This window comes from Diadema setosum, chromosome 18 (assembly GCF_964275005.1).
Source record: "Diadema setosum chromosome 18, eeDiaSeto1, whole genome shotgun sequence".
In the NCBI taxonomy this organism is placed as follows: Eukaryota; Metazoa; Echinodermata; class Echinoidea; order Diadematoida; family Diadematidae; genus Diadema; species Diadema setosum.
In genome coordinates this window covers 23,440,786-23,460,154 of record NC_092702.1, presented here as the reverse complement: position 1 = coordinate 23,460,154, position 19,369 = coordinate 23,440,786, and the positions used below count along the sequence as shown (strand labels likewise).

At 36.8% G+C, this 19,369-nt stretch overlaps 1 protein-coding gene across 1 annotated transcript in view; it reads right to left on the bottom strand.

Moving 5' to 3' along the window:
- LOC140242096 (dynein axonemal assembly factor 9-like) overlaps window positions 1-6,713 on the bottom strand; it is an 82,008-nt gene extending 75,295 nt beyond the window's left edge. Inside the window, exon 1 of the mRNA XM_072321856.1 lies at window positions 6,578-6,713. Coding sequence (XP_072177957.1) covers window positions 6,578-6,645 — 68 coding nt within the window. The 5' untranslated portion in view covers window positions 6,646-6,713. The remainder of the gene's footprint in view (window positions 1-6,577) is intronic.
- Between the last annotated feature and the right edge of the window lie 12,656 nt (window positions 6,714-19,369).

Below are 19,369 nucleotides of genomic sequence, written 5' to 3'. Positions count from 1 at the left end.
AAAAACAATAAATCGCTCCATTTTCCTCATTGCACTGCATGTAAATGTGTTTTGAAAGACTTTTCACAGAGCAATATTTCAAGAATTATGAAAGTTGACATTCTACCATATTAGGGTGCTAAACTATTTCTGCTCATCTTTCAGATTCAGTGTCAATTTGATCATGAATGTTTTATCTTTGACCTTGAAGTGCTTCTAAAAATAGCTGTAAATTTGTTAACTACAAATGACACACACAACAGGTGTTTTATGGCATGATATACTTGTTATTCTTCCACAAACACAGAAGCTTTTTATGATGTAAATGTTATATACTGGAATTAATCTATACGTGCTTGCGAGATATGTTACAATTAATTACTCTGTTCTGACAATGACCCTCAATTTCAATCAAAAATGGGGATGATAATATTTTGTGATTTTGTGTGCATTTCCTATGGAAAACAGTGCTTTTTGTGGTGAAACTCATAAAAACTTGACCATTTTTACTATCTATCACTTTGATTGGTTAATTCTATTCTAGTTATGGTAGAAAAGTGGGCTGTGACAATTTCCAATAAAAAAAAAAACATGGTTATGCTGCAGAAAATAAAAACAAAGAAATACATAAGAAATTTCAAAAACAAGAAAATACATAAGAATTGAAATGATTCTGAAAGTTTTCATTAGGTACAGAACAAATTCCCCGAAAAAGAAGACTCTCAGTCCTTTTAATGTGCGTTTCACAGGCTAGAATACGAATTTTTTAATGTCCATAATTATCAATTATTATTACGTACTTTAATACAGGTCTTTATGGAGAGGAATAGGCATTTCTCATGATTTTGAAGGTCATAAATTGAGGGTCATTGTCAGAACAAAGCAATTGATTGGAACATATCTTGCAAGCATGTATAGATTAATTCCAGTGTATAAACATTTACACTATAAAAAGCTTTTGTGTTTGTGGAAGAATCACAAGAATATCATGCCATAAAACACCTGTCATGTGTGTACTTTGTAGTTTACAAATTTACAGCTATTTTTAGAAGTACTTCAAGGTCAAGGGTATAACATTCATGATCAAATTGACACAAAATCTGAAAGAAGAGCACAAATACTTTCGAACCTTAATATTGTAGGCTGTCAGCTTTCATAATTCTTGAAATATTGCTCTGTGAAAACTCTTTCAAAACACATTTACATGCAGTGCAATGAGGAAACTGGAGCGATTTATTGTTTTTTATCAAATTTTGGATTAAATTTCAAGGTCATTATTATGTAATAAAAGTGTTTTGTGGTATACATTACTAAAATATGTATAACAGACTATCCCTACTGCAAATATCACAGGGCTAGTGCTTTTCATTTTGAAAGCGTGGACATTTGAAATGTCCTCTAAACCCAATATGTGATATTTCGTGGGAATTTGGCCGTTTACGACCATTTTCGGTGGGGTAAATTTTCCACTGAACATTTCGGGAGCAAAATTTCTTTGGTAACCCAAGATAATGTAGGTAAATGTCTATCAATATACAAAAATTGATGCTATTCCTAGGTGGGACGAAGGGTGATCCGAGACCTTGAATTTGGCACATTTTTCATTTTTGTCAACTTTGAGGGCGCTCTCCGTAAAAACGGTGATCATGAATGCGCCAATTTTTTTCAAAATTACTGAGCAAGTCAAAGCCTTCAACAACATAATATTTTAGAACCTAAGGTGATGAAGTGTGGAAGATATTAGCTTCTAAATATGCATTAAAATTGTCAAAATTAACATTTAACTCCATTTTCGGTGACCTCGTGCACGTTAACGAAAAGTCAATTTCGCGTCACAGTCAGTTTTTCTTGCAAAGACTATAAAGTTTTCTCAATTTCCAGATAATGAACACTTTTGCATAAATATCCAAGCTAAAACAGTCAATCAAAAATGCCTAATTTTCTTTTAACTAATTTTTTGGAATGCGCACCGGTTGCTATGTGAGGCTGTATCTTAGCAACCAATTGACCTTGGGGCAAAATATTTTGGGATTTTCCGTCAGACACTTTGGGAAACATTTGGTGCAATTTTAAAGAAAATCAGAGGGGGTCGGGTGACAACTTCTCTGAAAATTGGATGATTTGACGTGGATTGACCCATGTTACATACATTGTAAGGCTAGGTAAAGAAAGAAATCTTTAATCCGGATTTTTGGAGAGAGGTGATGCGGGAGGTCCTTACTATTTTACATTGTATATCTCATGATTTTTCATCTGAAGCCGCTGCACAGTACACGGTGCTAGCGTAGTATCAAACCGTGACCATCTACAAATACTGACTGCTTGAGTTCAGCGAAGAGCTTCAATTCAAGTAATCAAGTTATTCTACAATGTGTAAAAGAGTCTTAAAGTGTCTTCTACTGGACTTTGGAGACTCAAATGCAAGTGTGTTTAGATCACGAAATACTTAGGGTGAGTTTGTACATGTTTGAAAATCACTCGCAGTAGAAAACAGCACTAGCATCCTAATGTGATAGCAGCGCACGAGTACATGACCTTTGAAACCTAGCCATGTGTCAGGCTTATGATAAACGTACATGAGTACGAGTGTGTGCAGACACTTGTCCATTCACAATGTATGTTCTGTTCTCAACAGCGCGCTGTCCAAGCAAACAGTCAATGTATTCATACAAGCACATAGCGGCTGGTTTGTAGGAGTCTTGGCTGTAGCAGTATGACAGTGCGCACTATCAGAGATTCTAATGCATGACATCACAATCAGTAGGTGAATTTCCGATGTAATTTTAAGCCACCCAAAAGGAGTATTTAACAAATATCAAAAAAAGTTGATGTGGCAACTCAAAAAGGATGTGAATGGGGATGTGAAACTTAATTTTTACATTTTTTTCATCACATTTTGAAAAATAGCAAATAGTAAAAAAATTGACAGTATATCAAAATTAGATGCGAGCGAGGATGAGAAACTACTTTCTTTTGTAATCTATTTGAATGCAATCTTGCAGTACAGGGGAATCCCGTTATAACGAGATCGTCTGTTCCGGGTGATTCTTCTCGTTATATCCGGATTCTCGTTGTATCCGAACACGTGTGGAATGTACACTTTAATCATATCTAACATGCTCTGCTAAAATTGGGTTACATGCATTAAATAATATGACGACGTCATATTGATGAATAGAAAAACAAGAAATATGACAGGAAAATGCGAGAGCATTCTCACAATAATTACAATTATTTTTTTTTTCTCAATGCTTGTCATCGAATATTTCAGATTTGACAAATCATATAATCATGTCATAGATGGGGCCTGCCTTTTGTTATCCCCATGTGGATGAATCTGCACATCTGAGAAGATATCTCTAGAGAGAGGAAGCAAAATTTATGCAACTAAAGGTAAAGCAATCGCGGTATCAATGCTGCATTTAGCATAACTTGTGTGGATGAAAGCTGTGAGTAAAATCCTAATTTATCTTTCATTCTATGACAAATTATTGATAATAACCACGTGCATTATGATGTAAGTTTACACCACAATTTATGCTCTCATTTTTTATTTCCTCCAGGAAAACCGTGCCCAACATCCTATTTATTCTCTCGCTATTACTGTACAGTGTGATGAGCGAAACACGTGCTACTTTTACTGCAAGAGCGCCATGTGCTTCCAGCTTGTTGCGATGCATCAGGTTGAATGCGTGCTTTACGTGAATGTTTTACCCGACGAGATTGACTATGAATGCTGTTTACGAAAACAAAAACCAGTACCGGGTAACTGTGGATTGCAAAATCGACTGAAATAGTGCTTGTATTTTGATAAGCTAGAGTTGAGTTAATTAAAATTTTAGCATACAACCCCATCGTATTTTAATTTTGACATCTAATTAAATCTATCTTATAATCAAAGTTACGTAAATGGTATCTAACTGAGCGGATGATATTTGCCAAAAGCAGCGAATAATAGCAGATTGTAACTTTAGTCAGGGCTCGGTAACAGTTGCGATCAAACTCAAAAACAGTTTTCATTTTACAACCAGTTTTTCTTATCGCAAAGGATTTTTGAACATGTTCAAAATTTCTCCCAAAACTTACAATTCGCTGCATTCGCTGCTCACAGTTAGATACTCCCGGCTGTTAAGTATATTTGAAAACATTTCGGATACATAAATACATGTACACCATTTTTCTTGTTTAAGCCATTAAAAAACGTTATTTTGAATTATAGCGTTTGTGATAACATTCCGGCATAAATAGCAAAGGCTATAGCTTCTAAATATTCCAATGCTGTTCCATTACGGCCCTCGGAAAGAGACTTAATGAACTTGCGGCGCGTCACCTTGATTGCGTTCTGTTTGGCACTGGCAGATGTTACTGTAGTCTCTGCTTGCACGCAACGATAATTCAGACAATTCATGGAGAATTAATCTTTTCTGGTTTGAAATAAAGTGTGATTTTGCCCTTATTTATTTCAGTTTAAAAAAAACAAAAAGAAAAAAAGTTGTTGTTATATCCGCACAAATTCGTCTTTGTTTTTCTTTGCTTTTAGGCCCGAGAATTATCTCGCAATGACCGGAACTCCGAATCTCCACAGGTTAACATGCAAATTTATTTGGGACCGGACGTTTTATCTCGTTATAAGCGGATTCTCGTTGTATCCCATCTCGTTATAATGGGATTCCCCTGTACTGAAGTAACTTCAGAAAAAATAAACGCAGATGAATAACAAATACTTCTAGAGTAAGCTGACCAGAATCTGGCCACTTAAACTTTTCTGCAATATTTATTCATCTAAAACAATTTACACAAAATAATATCTACAATGCATATCAAAAATATAATTACTTTTATCGCAATAATGATTTTGTTAAAAAAAATCATAGAATTCAGAAAATCCAAAAATATATCGCTACAATAACCAACCAGAATGCCACTACCCCAGGCCAGAATTTGGACAGTTCAATGTCAAAGCGTATAAAGGCCGCTGAAAATGTGCTGCGCAGCATACCTCGTTGGCGCAAGGTTGCAGTGGGGATGTTTCAGTGCCCATTGGTGGTCAAATTCTGGCAAGTCGGCACTTGCATTCAGCGTTGTGGTCGAATTATGGGCGGCTTGCATTTGGTACTTTGACTTCTTTATTGCAAGCATTGACTGTCTAATGTAGATCTAGACAGAAAAATTTGTCTGTGTGGAGAAGTTTTTTTGAATCATTTTTTGACATTTACTGATTATAGATTCTATACAGTGTAATGGGATTCTGTGAAGCTAGACATAGTCTCCATGGAACATATTCCCAACGACAAGATACAGACCGATCTTTTGGTCAATATTGACTGCTATTGATTGAGAAAACTACTCTGCAGAGTACTAGATCTATATGCTGTTATTTTCACGTACAGTCTATATTTTGGCGAATGACAAGGTCATTGACATTTTCGCAAGATGTTGTTTTCGCAAATCGACGCTGACACTCACATTAATGCTCTATGAACAAAGCGCAAGGAGACATTTTTGCAATCCAATTTGTGAAATTCGCGAAAATTAAACCCTTGCCTACACAGTAAACTTATGTGAATCTGTTGTGCCATGATTGAGTGGGGGCGCTGTGGCATAGTGGATAAGACTCCCGACTCCCGATCGCAGGACCCAAGTTAGAATCCCGCCCAGCGCTTGCGTCCTTGGACATGATGTTTTACCCACCATGTGTATGTCCCTCTCGACCCAGGTGTATGAATGGGTACCTGGCAACGCTGGGGTAATAATAATAATGGCAGGGCCCTCTGGTAGACCAGTGGCAACACAGTGAAGAGGTTACCCTGGGTAAATAAGACCTTATCATTATCATTATTATTATTATTGATAATCACTGTCAACCTAACATCCCGTTACTTGTAATGACTTATTTTCGATAGTGGGCATTTGGCAAGGCAAGTGTCAAGACAAGACAGGGGTCTACAGTCTACAGACTAGATCTAGACAAGACTAGTCACAAACAAAGATCTAAACATAACCAACTTGTTATGTTAGACCTGTACAAAGCCATGCCATGAACTCTTGGTAACGTAAGAGTAGCCTATTAGATCTAAACGCCGTTTGCGTTAACCAACCGTTGTAAAATGTAATTAGAGTCTAGAATCTGTAGTAATTTAGAACTTCCAGTGTGAAGTCAACAGAGCCATCAGGACAGAGGAGACCGAAGAGATTCCAGCAGAGACGTCTCGACTACATAGACTAGATTCTACGCTTACTTTCCAACACTCGTTGCCAACAGCTTTTAGTTTTACATTTTAACAGGGGTCAGGGCTTATCTAATCTAATCATTATCACCGGTATTCAATTCTACGGAACACTGCAAAGCTTAAAATGAAGTAAAATCATACTGCTTGAAGAGAACGGTTTTGTTTGTTTGTTTTTGACAAAAACCCCGAGAACACAGACAGACTGCACACCATGCGCATGCACCATGATGGCATGCACCAGCACACGTTTCTGCTAGTTTTACACTACATAAAAGCTACACGAAGTTGAACGTATGGGACCAAATGGTTCGTCGGCGCAAGAACACGAACTGAAACCACGATATCAACAAAAGACACCTGTAACTTACCTCACAAATGGCGAAAATGTAACATACTTGATGTTTCTACGAGCTGAAGGGGGTACTTTGGGTGGCATGATGTCTCCTGAGGGAAAACAACAGAATTTACCAGTCTTCTCGACGATCTTAGAAACAGACAACAAAATTTTCCGCCATCTTAGGCATATCACGTGACATATATTTTGATAGTCTAGCTCCCTCTCTTGGTGCTACAATGTATAAGTGTCATAGCCTTTTCATGGGGCCACCATTTGAGGAGATTGCATACTAACTAGATAAGCTACAACTTCAACTTTGCCTTTACAGTGTAAAACCCCACAATTTTAGTACCGAGTATACTAAATATGTAACAATGAAATATGCCAAGATGAAAACGAAATTGAACTGAAGTCCATGGCATGTTGAGATTTAATTCAGTGATCCAGGTCATGTTTTGTGTGGGAGTCATTGATCTTTGATCAGTGATCATTGTGAACTGAAGTACATTGTAGTACCGTACAGAGAGTAACAAAGAAACTACCTTTGTGAATAATGAAGAGTGCATAACGAGGCAGTTAATACAATGTCACCCCCATTCGATGATTCCTGCACACACCAACAACCACACACCCATACACAGACGTCCTGCAAAATCCTAAGATCTGGGTGACTTTACAATATTATTGATAGATTTTCATTTCAACCATTTCAGCATGCCTGTACATCATTTGGGGAGCTTGGGTTAAAGGACAAGTTCACCTTCATAAACATAAGGATTGAGAGAATGCAGCAATATTAGTAGAACACATCAGTGAAGGTTTGAGGAAAATTGGACAATCGATGCATAAGTTATGAATTTTTAAAATTTTTGTGTTGGAACCGCTGGATGAGGAGACTACTACAGCTTGTGAGTCATATGCGTACAACAGTATAAAGAAAATGTAAAGAAAATTCAACACATTTTCACTTTTTTCGCATAATAAAAGAGCACTTGACTTGCCTCTTTCTAGCAGGGGGAATGATATTACCCCTAACATATGTCGGTAACGAGTCAAGGGAATGTGTACTTTTTTCAAAAGATGAAATTTTGTGAAATTCTCTTTGTATTTTCCTTATATTGTTGTACGCATGTGACATCTAAGTTATTCATACAATGCAGTAGTCTTCTCATCCAGTGGTTACTGCATTAAAACTTCAAAAATTCACAACTTTTGAACGGATTGTCCGATTTTCCTCAAACTTTCAATGATGTGTTCTGCTAATATTACTACATTCTCTCAATCCTTATGTTTATGAAGGTGAACTTGTCCTTTAATGAGACTTAAATCTCTGCACCTACATGCGTAGGGCCTACAATGGCTTGTTTCACATCAAATGTATTTTTCAATCTATTTCATATCCCCTTTCCTCCCTGCTCCCTCATTTCATCTTGTGTAATACCAGTACAATGTCTGCACATGAAAGTTCTGATTTGAAGTTACATGTATTCGCTGTTCATACTGCAATTGTGTATCAATAATCACAAGTCATTCATGACTTTCATTTTTGTTCTATTTTTTGTTTTTGTTTTTGTTTAGATGCTCAGCTATATTCATGTGCAAAGCTCTGTAGAGTTTACCATGATCCTCTTTTAACTTTACAAAATCTCTGATTGTATTTGTTTGTGTTAATGTTTTCCAATGTATCAGTGTTTTTTCAAGAAAAAAAAAATGAACTGAATTAAGTTACCTCCTTATTGGCTTTCCTTCAACACCATTTGTCCACAAAATAGGCCCTATATCTTTGAAATGAAATCTCAGATTTTACAAAAGTAGGCCTACACATAACCAAAGAAAGGTCCGTTTGGGAACACGATTTTACAAACTGCTGAACACTTGTCATGAAAACTGTCACATTGTTACTCTGTCCAACCTTTTCTGTGCACGGTACCAGTGCAAAAATAACATGTTGCTTTATAGATCCCCCCCCCCCTAATTTAATCACTTAAAAATTCTTGCCTTGTCAGAGATTGATATGCACATAAACTCATGCAAACACACAGACACAGACAGACAGACACACACACACACACACACACACAGACACACATATATGCATACATAAATACACACACACACACAAACACACACATGCTCACACACACATTCAATATCTTCTTAATTTCCAAGTGGCAAACATAGAGATGACCTTGCCAGTATATTTCTTCTCCTCTTCCTGCATCATCCTTTGTTTCTACATGTATATTGTTTCTATATGAATTTCACACCGCAGTCGATCACAAATAATTTTCAGTCGATATTACATCTCATAATAAATTCAGCAAGCCACTGTTTTTTGGTTTTTTGGTGGTTTTTTTTTTTCAAAATGTTATCATGTTATCATGTTACCCCTGTAAATTTTCTCAAAGAAAGTGCACTCTATAATATATAAATGTACATGTACGAGTAGCTGTCTTATATATATGTGCTTGTGATTGTTGTTAGTGTTGGCTATTTCTGCATGAGCTCTTTGCCCTACGCACACACTTTTTCACCCTCACATTCTTTAAACGAAGAAAAATCTGACCAATATGCACAATAATGACACAAGTGAAAATTCCACAATTCTCAAGAAGACGCATCTTTTTTTGTTTTTATTGTTTGTCCACACAAAAATACAAAGACGTAATCCTGAGCCGATCACAACCCTCCTCATTTCTCACTTCAAAAAAGAAAAAAGACAATAAAATCACATCATCAATAATATGAGAACTCTTTACCCAAGAGTAGAGAAACAGTTTCAATTTGTCTCTGTTTTTTTTTTCCTTCCAGTCAAGAATAGAAGTGAGAGATAATAGGGAAGAGATGAGATTCAGAGAAGAAGTGACTAATTCAATTTGTGAACAGGCATGTGTGTCATCGAGAGGCGTTAAGATTCCTGAAGTTCCCTCATCCTCCCTTTGCTCCTCAATAAAACATTAGGCGCACAATAATGTCATTCAAGATCTGTCAAATTTCAACTTACAGTCAAATTCATCGCAATTAAGTTCAATTCATTTGAAGAAAGAAAAAAAAAAAGAGATAGAAAGAGAATCAAAAAGTTTTCTCAAAGAAAGATCATTTTCTCACAAAGTCCATCCAGTTTCGTGCTTCATTCTTCCAATGCATGAACATTTCCTGCATTGACACTTGTATCTTACATCCATCACACATTGTCATCTTTTCATTTACAAACCATTTGTACAAACTCGAAGAGACGTCCATTCTATATACATTAAAAAAAAAAAATCATAGCTTCATATTTTTAACTCAATTAAATGCCCCTAAACACAACCATGCTATAAAATTCTCCACACTATCTCAAACTATGACTGAAAAAAAAGGAACTTCTGGAAAATATTTGTGAACAGCTACAAGATTCTACAGCTACTCCTGAATGTCATGTCACAACCAATTTGGAATGCTAGTATGCATCTGGAAAGAAAAAGAAAAAAAAATACAGTTTTTAAAAATAGACTACAACTTCTTTCCTGTACCACAGAGACATTAAATGACAGACACATGAGCTATCCTGGTGGAGTGATAACTGTAGAGGATAAATCTTAAATTATGAAAACGTGACGTCACATCTGTGAGTAAGAATGTGATTGAGACATCACCAAGGAAAGCCTTCGTAATCAGGGAAAAAAAACAACAACAACCCAGCACACAACAGAGAGGAGATAAGGAGCATAACCTATCATTTCTTTGTACTTGGAAAAAGAAATCAAGGTGAAAATGCACAGAAGCGGAACCCCACGTGGAACCTTCGCAGGGTGGGCCGAATAAGACTTGTTTTCACCTTGGCCCGCTGCAGTGCGTGGCCAGCTAGAGAGAAGGTGTGTGCTGTGTTCGGTGCAACCTCTATTGATAGAGACAGCCATTTCTACACTTTGAAACTGCATGTGTGTGTGTGTGTGTGTACCACGCAGCCCATACAAGACAGACACACTGTTTTTAACTACATCGCACGCTCAAAATAAAAACTTATCATGAATGCCTTCAACCAACTGATATCTATGCTCACACATTATGTAGGATACCTCAAATGTCAAAATCTGGATAAATTGAAAAAGGCTGCAAAGCTCTGCAAAAGCTTGGAAGCATAAAAAAGATTTTTGTTTAAAATGAAATACAAGATAGCGATAAGCAACAACAAAAAGAAGTCAAGCCAAGCTAATCCATACATCAGTTGCCCGAATCTTGAAGTGTAAACTGTCTAATGAGTTCATACCCATGGCATTTTCACGACAAGGAATAAAGATTTACAAAGTTTCAAAGTGGGAATTACATAAACAGCTGCATTAACATAAGTAGGGATGAGTTTGCAGGAAAAAAATAATAATTGCAAAGAAGAGAGCAAGAGAAGGCAATAGAGAAAGAGAGAGAGAGAAAGAGAGAGAGAGAGAGAAGAGAGAGAAAAAGAGACAAAAAGTAGAAATGGATGAATGAAGAGCTCTGAAAAAAGAGGAAATAAACTTGGAAAGTACAAAGCAAATAGCTGTAACTTGCAATCATGGTAAATCTATCAAACTTCAATATTTGCGATTTGAAATGAATGACACATCAATCATATTAACACATTGAGTGATGACAGAGTTCTTGACTCGCATTTCATAACAATTAGCTAGCAAAGAAACTAATACTGTGGCTAATTCAGCTCACACCATTTTTTTCTTTGTTTCAACATTTTGGATTAATGTGAACTATCAAAAGACACAATATGAGCAAAATAGCAATTAGTATGAATTACTATATGCAACCAACAACCAAGAAATTGATATTTCATTTCATTGTCTCTTCAGTTCTATGTATTGAGAATCACAAGGAATATATGGAACCCCCTTGACATAAGGTTGTTTCTTCATATCACATATTATCCAGTACATCTTCCTCCTTTCGAACATGTCAATTACAAATTCTATACCCGTTTAGCTCTGCATTAGGTCTATCATAGTTTTACAATGTCTAATGAACAAGAGAGAAAAAAAAAGGAAATATGTGATATCAATAGAGCGAATATCAATACAGCAAAACAGTAACTACCAGTGATACCAAAGAGTGATCTTATTCCTGCAGGACAAGTGTGTCACTAAGTGTCACCGCAAGCAGCCTCCAAACAAATGTCAACATTTCCAAGTAAATGGTTGTTTGGAGCATTTCAGTGGGGAACTCTAAAATACTCAAAAGGGAGAATTTACTCTGAATTAAGAACAAAGAAAAGAGTGGGATTTCATCGACACAACCACTGAATAATATCCTACAGTCATGAAAGATGTCACACCATAATGCATATCAGAGATCAAAACGGGGTCCTGATGTCTCTTCAGAACAGCCCTACTTAACATGTTACTGGACTGGATATCACACTTTTCTTTGGCATTGTGCACACAAAGGCCTAAATATTTTGATTTTTTTTTCTCTCTCTCTCTTCCTCTGAAACAGTCCCACACTGAGATAACTTTACAATTTCTTATCATTTCTAATGGTTTTGATTTTTTTCCCAGCCTATCTTGGTAATAAAACCTTAAATATTGAATGGATGAGAGCACATATGAAATTGGTATTTAGAATTTGCCTTCAGTTTGGCATAATGACCTGCTGATATTATCCTACAACCACCTCACTCATCTGTTGTTTTGAGGGGGTTGGGTTTGACTCTGACGGAGATGAATTTGAGGACAGTTTACTTTGGATTTTGGGGCACTCACATAGCTGTATACCCCTTGGACATATGCAGGGTTCAAAGGCAAGAAAATAGGAACACACTGCACTTATGATTATGCTGATAATGAAGCGTTGCTGATTATTAGGAAGATCCCCTCCCACTACTTTGTAGTGTTTAAGTCAGTTTACAACTGATCAAAACTCCAGTTGTTGGAATCAACTCCTTACCAACCTGGTGGACACAGAAACTCGCTCCACTTCCTAAGAGCATTTCAATTTCGATAAAGTATCTGCAGTTTGTTGTCTATCTCCTTTGTCATGTTGTTGGTCAATACAAACACAGACATCTTTATTAGTTGGGACTGACTGAAGGAAAGCATCTAAAACAGTTTGATACATACTAGTATGTGTCCAGCACATAGCAGCAGAGATATTCGTGTTTCACAAAGTTTGCCTATGATGTCTCAAAGAGAGTACACCATCAAGCAGTGTTGGCAAACCATTTTATATTTCTCATAAAAGTCAGATTACATTCTGGGGAGACAAGTTCTTAGGCACCTTCCCACTGATCTCCAATTGTCGACTTGTAGTTTCACATTGCTCCTTGTATTTGTTTTGTTTAGTTTTTTTTTTTCTATAAATGTACACATTATACAGCCAAACGCATCAGAGCAAACTTTGTCTAATTGTGCATGGCACTTTTAAGAACCGACATGTCCTCTCCAAACTGGTGAGAGCTGGTTTCTGATAGAGCTGTCTGAACTGGTAGGGTAGTCTCTAACAACTTGGAACAAAGCCCCCAAAGCACTCCTCTGACATACCCACAATACCAAGTGTATCGTACATTTGAACACCCTGTACCTCCTATATGAAAAGAAAAAAAACAAACAAATCCACCCCTCTTCAACAACAGCTCAGAGAACAATAATATTATTCATTTTCAATTAACCAATTTGCATAACAATGTGTGTCTCTCTCTTTCTAAAAGAAAAAAAAAATCATGGATGGAATACATTTGTCAAAAGCAATTTGATTCATTGTTCATACTTTAAATTGAAATGACAAATACCTTTATACTTAGAGAGAAAAAAAAAATCCACTCTCATATGCTCCCTCGTGGAATCTTTTTCACCTCTTGTGAATTAACCATATTCAAAGCCACATACGGGAGACTAGAAAAGGCATACTTCTGCACTGTAAGTTATTCTTCATCCCTGAGTGAAAATTGAAACGTTAGACAACATAGCACTGAATCAAGTTTTTTTTCTCTTTCTTCTTCTTCAGTTTGTAATATGTGCTTCACATGCAATAACGGCGACATGGAGTTCGTTTGTGATGAGTCTCGGTAGCGAGAAATTCACATCTAAACTGTTTCCCTCTCCCACCATTGAATCCACTTCAATTTCTCCATGACAAAAGAAGCATCTATGCGACTAGGTATTTGCAATAGAAAAGGCAATTCGGGGGGGGGGGGGGGGGGGGAACCCACCAAGGATTCAGCAGGGGAAGTAAATAAACCCCCTATACAAAACAAAAAACAAACACACAACCCAAAATTTCATGGCTACTTCTTGACATAACTCTCACTTCACACTCCAAAAATTCATGCAATGGTATATACCACTGAATATCTTACATACATTTGGGGAGAGGGGGAAAAGGTGTTAATATAATTTGCCAAAAATTTATCGTAAAATTCATCGTAGAATACATTTTAAAGTAAAAACACCCAAGTAGCTGCCTAAACGTTTGACAAAATCGTCTACATGCAAGCTAAAACACATTTAAGTTGTTATAAAAATATCCCCATGACATTTACATCATATATCACAATGAACTGATTCAGATGTGGCATAAATCCAAACTATGACAATCAGCATGCGATTTTTTTTTTTTCCAGCAGACAAGACAGATGACAGAATGTTTTCTGCAAAATAGATATGTTATGAACCTGTATATGTATATAATGCATGCACCACAACAAATCTTATATCACATAGATGACTGTCCTATCAAAACACACTGTAAAATTCATCGTCAAATGAAGCATGTAGAAAAATAATGGCTATGGAAATCTATCTAAATTCATTTGCTTTGTCTTCCTTTGTTTGGTTCGAATTAATAATCACTCTTGAGGAGAGGGAAAAAGCGGGGGGAAAAAAATGAGTGATGTACTCAAAACGATAAATGACTAGAGCTGTCAGCAATGAAACATGCCTGGATGGTTAAAGAGGACACACAGTACATTGATTCAGACTTTGGCCTGTAGCCATGCTATTGACACTCGACAAGACACCCACCATGAAATTTACATCTCATTAAGTCATTGAGGGCGATGTAACATAGACTTTGGTGGGCTGGGAGTAAGGGAGGGGGGAAACGAGAGAAAGAAAGAAATCACAAGGGGTAGGGGGAGGGACAAACTGAATACGAGGCAACTTCCAGATGCACAGAATATTTGATCGCAAAATGATAAAACTCTCCTAAATGCCTTCTGGGCTGTGGCATATTGAAAAGATTCAACTGGAAGGAGACTACAGAAGGACTACAACCAAGCGGATAGAAAAAGGCCTTGTCCAAGTTTCAGAGATACCATGATGAATGGAGAGATATTCTGATGTCAGATTTGGCCAACAGTATATCATAAGCATAGCAATGGTAATCTCTTGCATACAGTAGTTTTGTCTTCAGAAAAAAAGCAAAGCAAAGCAAATAATAATGATAACAATAACATGACAGAGCTTGTTATTGACTAAGAGTGCATACCTGCTAAGCTGACATCTTCTTTTTCTCACTCTCTCTGTAAAAGAGTCAAGTATCAAACAACTTAAATTCTCACTTTCCCTCTCTGGTACTGCCCCTGAATTAAAAACATACTCAGTCCCACATACAGAAAATTATATCTGGGGCACCAATAGCATCTGTGATACAACTGTAAGTCTTTTGTCAGAGCATTATCAAACTTGTAAACTTGATCAGAGAGAGGGTGGATATTTCTTTACTTTGTGTTTTTCACATTCGCCATTATAAAAACTGGGCCTTTTAAAAATATTGAAGATTAACACAGTTTTGGAAATGAACACTTTACATTCATGAAAATAGCAATCACTAACAAAATGTTGTGCATTTAGGTTGAGATATGCATGCTACTAAAGTGTCACCAACGACATTCAATCATAAAAAAAAGTCTGGCCATTCCTATGTTGATGAAATAAGATCACGAAATCTAATGGTGGAAAATTACACTATTGAAATATTCATTGGAAGATTATGTAGAAAAGTAGTTTTCCTGGATCCCCTCCCCCAATTGTTTCCTTGAGAGAATTTAAAAAACAACATATGGGCCTTAACATGTGCTGATGCCACCATACAACACTGTCTGGAGCCTAAAACCATGGCAAGTTACCCAACGCAATGAGGCTGGCACAAAACATACTCAAAACATATATATAAAATGAAACTAAAACACACCCTCACACAAGCACGCACACCCACACACAATGACACTGGGTCAAGAGATTAAATAAGAATTGCTATAGAAAAAAACAAAACAAAAACAAAACACAGTTGCTATATTCTGATCAAAAATTTTTAGATTCAGCAGTGAGTGATAAGATCTTGAGAAATTTTGGCTCCAGCTCTCTTTAGGTCGATAAAGTGCGGAAAAAGTGGAAGAGGGGAGTATTCTTTGGATGATTGTAATCTTTTCAATACTTTCCCATCCTCAAGTTGGCTTTTAAAAGTTTTTGTCCTTTACCATAAAAACTGAAGAACCAATCAAATTAAACAGATTGGATTTATCAGTGTAATGACACAGCACACAATGAATATCGATTCCTAAAAAAAAAAAAAAGAAAAAAAAATAATTACAAATGCAAGTGCAGATTCTTATAAAGAATGTACTTTCCTAGAAAAAAAAAGGATAAATAACATTAGGGAAGAAAACATGCATTAATTATACAAACTGTACTCAAAAGATTTGTCATGCTGTGAGAAAAAATAAAAACAAAAACAAACAAAATTAGTACATTCACAAACATGACAAGATTACACCATACGCTGTTGAAAACCTATATCCAGAGTATGCGTAGCCAATCACATAAAAATGAGGGGGGGGGGGGGGATATATGCATAAAATTGCCTAAAGAGCTTTGAGGAAGTGTTTATCTTTTAGCCTGATCACATTTTATCTCTGTTTATGCCTTTTCTAAAACATCAAGGGTATTCCCCTATCAATTAATCTTAGCAAAAAGAGGGTGAACTTAAATATATATGTATAGGTGGGACTACATTAAAAAAACACTGCCCACAATGGTGAAGCTAGGTGGAAGAGATATATTGATACTGCAGGAGGCCTACAGAGCTGGCATATTTCTGCAGGATCATCAAATATGGCAATCTTACAAACTAACTAAGCTAGGAAGAATAAAAATTATCTCTTTTACATCTTCTCTCTTCAAGTTGATCAAATTATTACTATTTTTGCAGATGACAAATGATATTACCTAGCTCATACTGTTCATCTTGCAGATTCAAAATAAGAAAAAAAAAAAGATTAGAAACAAGCACTCGAGCATCTCAAAGTGGATATATCAGCATCAAACTTCATGAATTATTAAAAAAAAAATACACACAAAACAAACAGGTTGCACACTATTATTTCAAACAAAACTATATCAGTAGCTCTTAAGTTGACATATGTCATGAAATAGTACTGTAACACTGCAAATAGGCCTGGCATACTAGCGCAGTTTTCACACTGTGGCCAAAATGTGAGTGCAATCACAATTGCAAATAATAATGGTGATTAGAAATACCATCGTGTCATACGGGCGAGCGAGAAGTCACAGTGGGGGAGAATGATGATTAAGGTTTGGAGACATGGTATGTTTCGCTCGTACCCTTTCAATTACCACAAGCGATTTCAATATTCCGTGAAATATCCCAGTAGACCAGCTGAATCTTTCTTGCCTTCTGTTTTCACCAGAGGACAAGCCACCACTCAGCTTATATTCTATTTTGTCATGACATTGACGTGAGCAAGATGTTCTACCTTCCCACTCGTGGCTAACTGTCATATCACACAAGGTGTCTTGGAACAGTCCACGCAGTGGCCCATCCATTCCCGGGCAGTTACCGTGCCTCTTTTTTACGATGTTTCCCTAGCCTCAGCTCATATCACTGAGTAGACACATTAGTGCAACGATGTATTATGTACATCATGTGGTTCTGTGAGTATGAAAGCTTGAAAGTCTTTGTGGGATAAACTGTGATGAAAAGTAACGGGTGCTCGAATATTTGTGTCTTACAGGAAAGCCCAAACCCACACAGAAAAATGCATGAGACTGGAAAACATGTACTGCTCCAGACCAATGATTTGAAATACACGACAATGACTGGCAGTCGTGATTCTAGTTTGCATATTCATAAGGCAAGATTTTACCAAGACCCGGAGTGACGCCTCACTGCAAATGTGATCGCACTTACATTTTGGCCTTTGGGTGTAATTGCTCTAGGATACCTTTCTAAAGGTATAACACAAAACAAAACAAAAAAAAGCACTAGCTTTTTGGACAAAGGAACAATACAAAAAAAAGCAAACCAATGCTTCAAAACAAAGAAAAGAATTTTCTTCCTTTTTTCCTTTTTTGCACTCACAAACAAAACAAATATATAAACTATATGGTATGACTCTGGAAAATATACTATCTACATGTGTTTGTCTTACAATAAGAGGAATTTGCACTAGGTACTGGCATCAAGAGACAAAAGCTAATATCATATTCACATGCACTGAATTTCTTTGTCCGAAGACAATGGGTGCACAAACAAAAACACAAACAAAGCAGATATACAGACTATCTAAAAATTATGTAAAACCAAAATATTGGGAAAACATTGACATACAAAAACCGATAGATAATCATAAAGCATAGTGGGAAGAGGGAATATTGATACATTTCACGCTAAAAATCGATGGAGAGTAATAAGACGTGAATCAATTAATTACATATGCAAAACAACCTATTACAAAAGGTTAACCTATCCAGTGTCATCAATCATGCTATGGCTGACAATCAGTCGTACCAGAAATAATAGCGAAGAACAAAGACTCTTCGCAGGAAATGGGTTTCCAAAAAAAAACCCGACTATGAAAAAAACAAAAACAAACATAAGCCATGTGGAACCCTTAACAGTCAGTTTGTTCTAACTGGCTACACATGCATACAGTAGCACTCTAGTGAAAGGAACCAACATCCTTTCCTATTTGTGAAAGAACTACATTTGAGGTAGAGATGACAGACAATCGTCAGTACCCATCGTAGACTGCAACCCGGTCCACGTCGGCCTCTGGGGCAAGGTTGGCACACGACTGTCAAGCCCCCCCTGTGAACTTGACTGCTGCTGTAAACGTCCATATCTTTGCGGAATGAATTTTTCGTGCTGAGCGGTTCAAAAACATATTCGCGGGTCCTTCAATTCACGCTGCACGATTGTCAACCCATTCAAAATGTGCAGAGAAAATCGTGAAGATATTTTTGCAGGTTTTAGAATTCGCATTGGCCAAAAGTAGCATGAAATGCACAAATGCTATATAGTCACCGCAAAAATTTGTGCGTTTACAGCATCCGTCTGTGGGCTGAGGATATGTTGCATGCCAGCCGACAGCAAGCAGAGAGAGAGAGAGAAGGAGAGAGAGAGACAACACACGCACACACACTCAGACACACACAGACACACACAGACACGCACACACACTCACACCTCCACACCATAAACCAGTTCGTGGGCCAGTCTTTCAGATATATCACCTGCAAAGCAGTAGGAAGGCTTTTTCATTGAATATTATGAAAGAAGGAGAGTTATGCATCACATACAATTTGGGGGTTTTGAGACTTTTTTAGGTTGTTTTAATTTGAAAATCTCTTCATAGGCAGCTTGGGGTGTAACAATGAATAGGATACATCTACATTTGCTTTGGTTACTCGAGTTTCCTCTTTCCCACACAACAGCACTGGAACCTACGATGTCTCATATACAAGGGCCTTGAAAATCTCTCTCTGTTTTTTTTTCTACAGAAATGACATCTAGAGTTTGAAAGCAGGCAGGACAAGTCTCTCTCTCTCTCTCTCTCTCT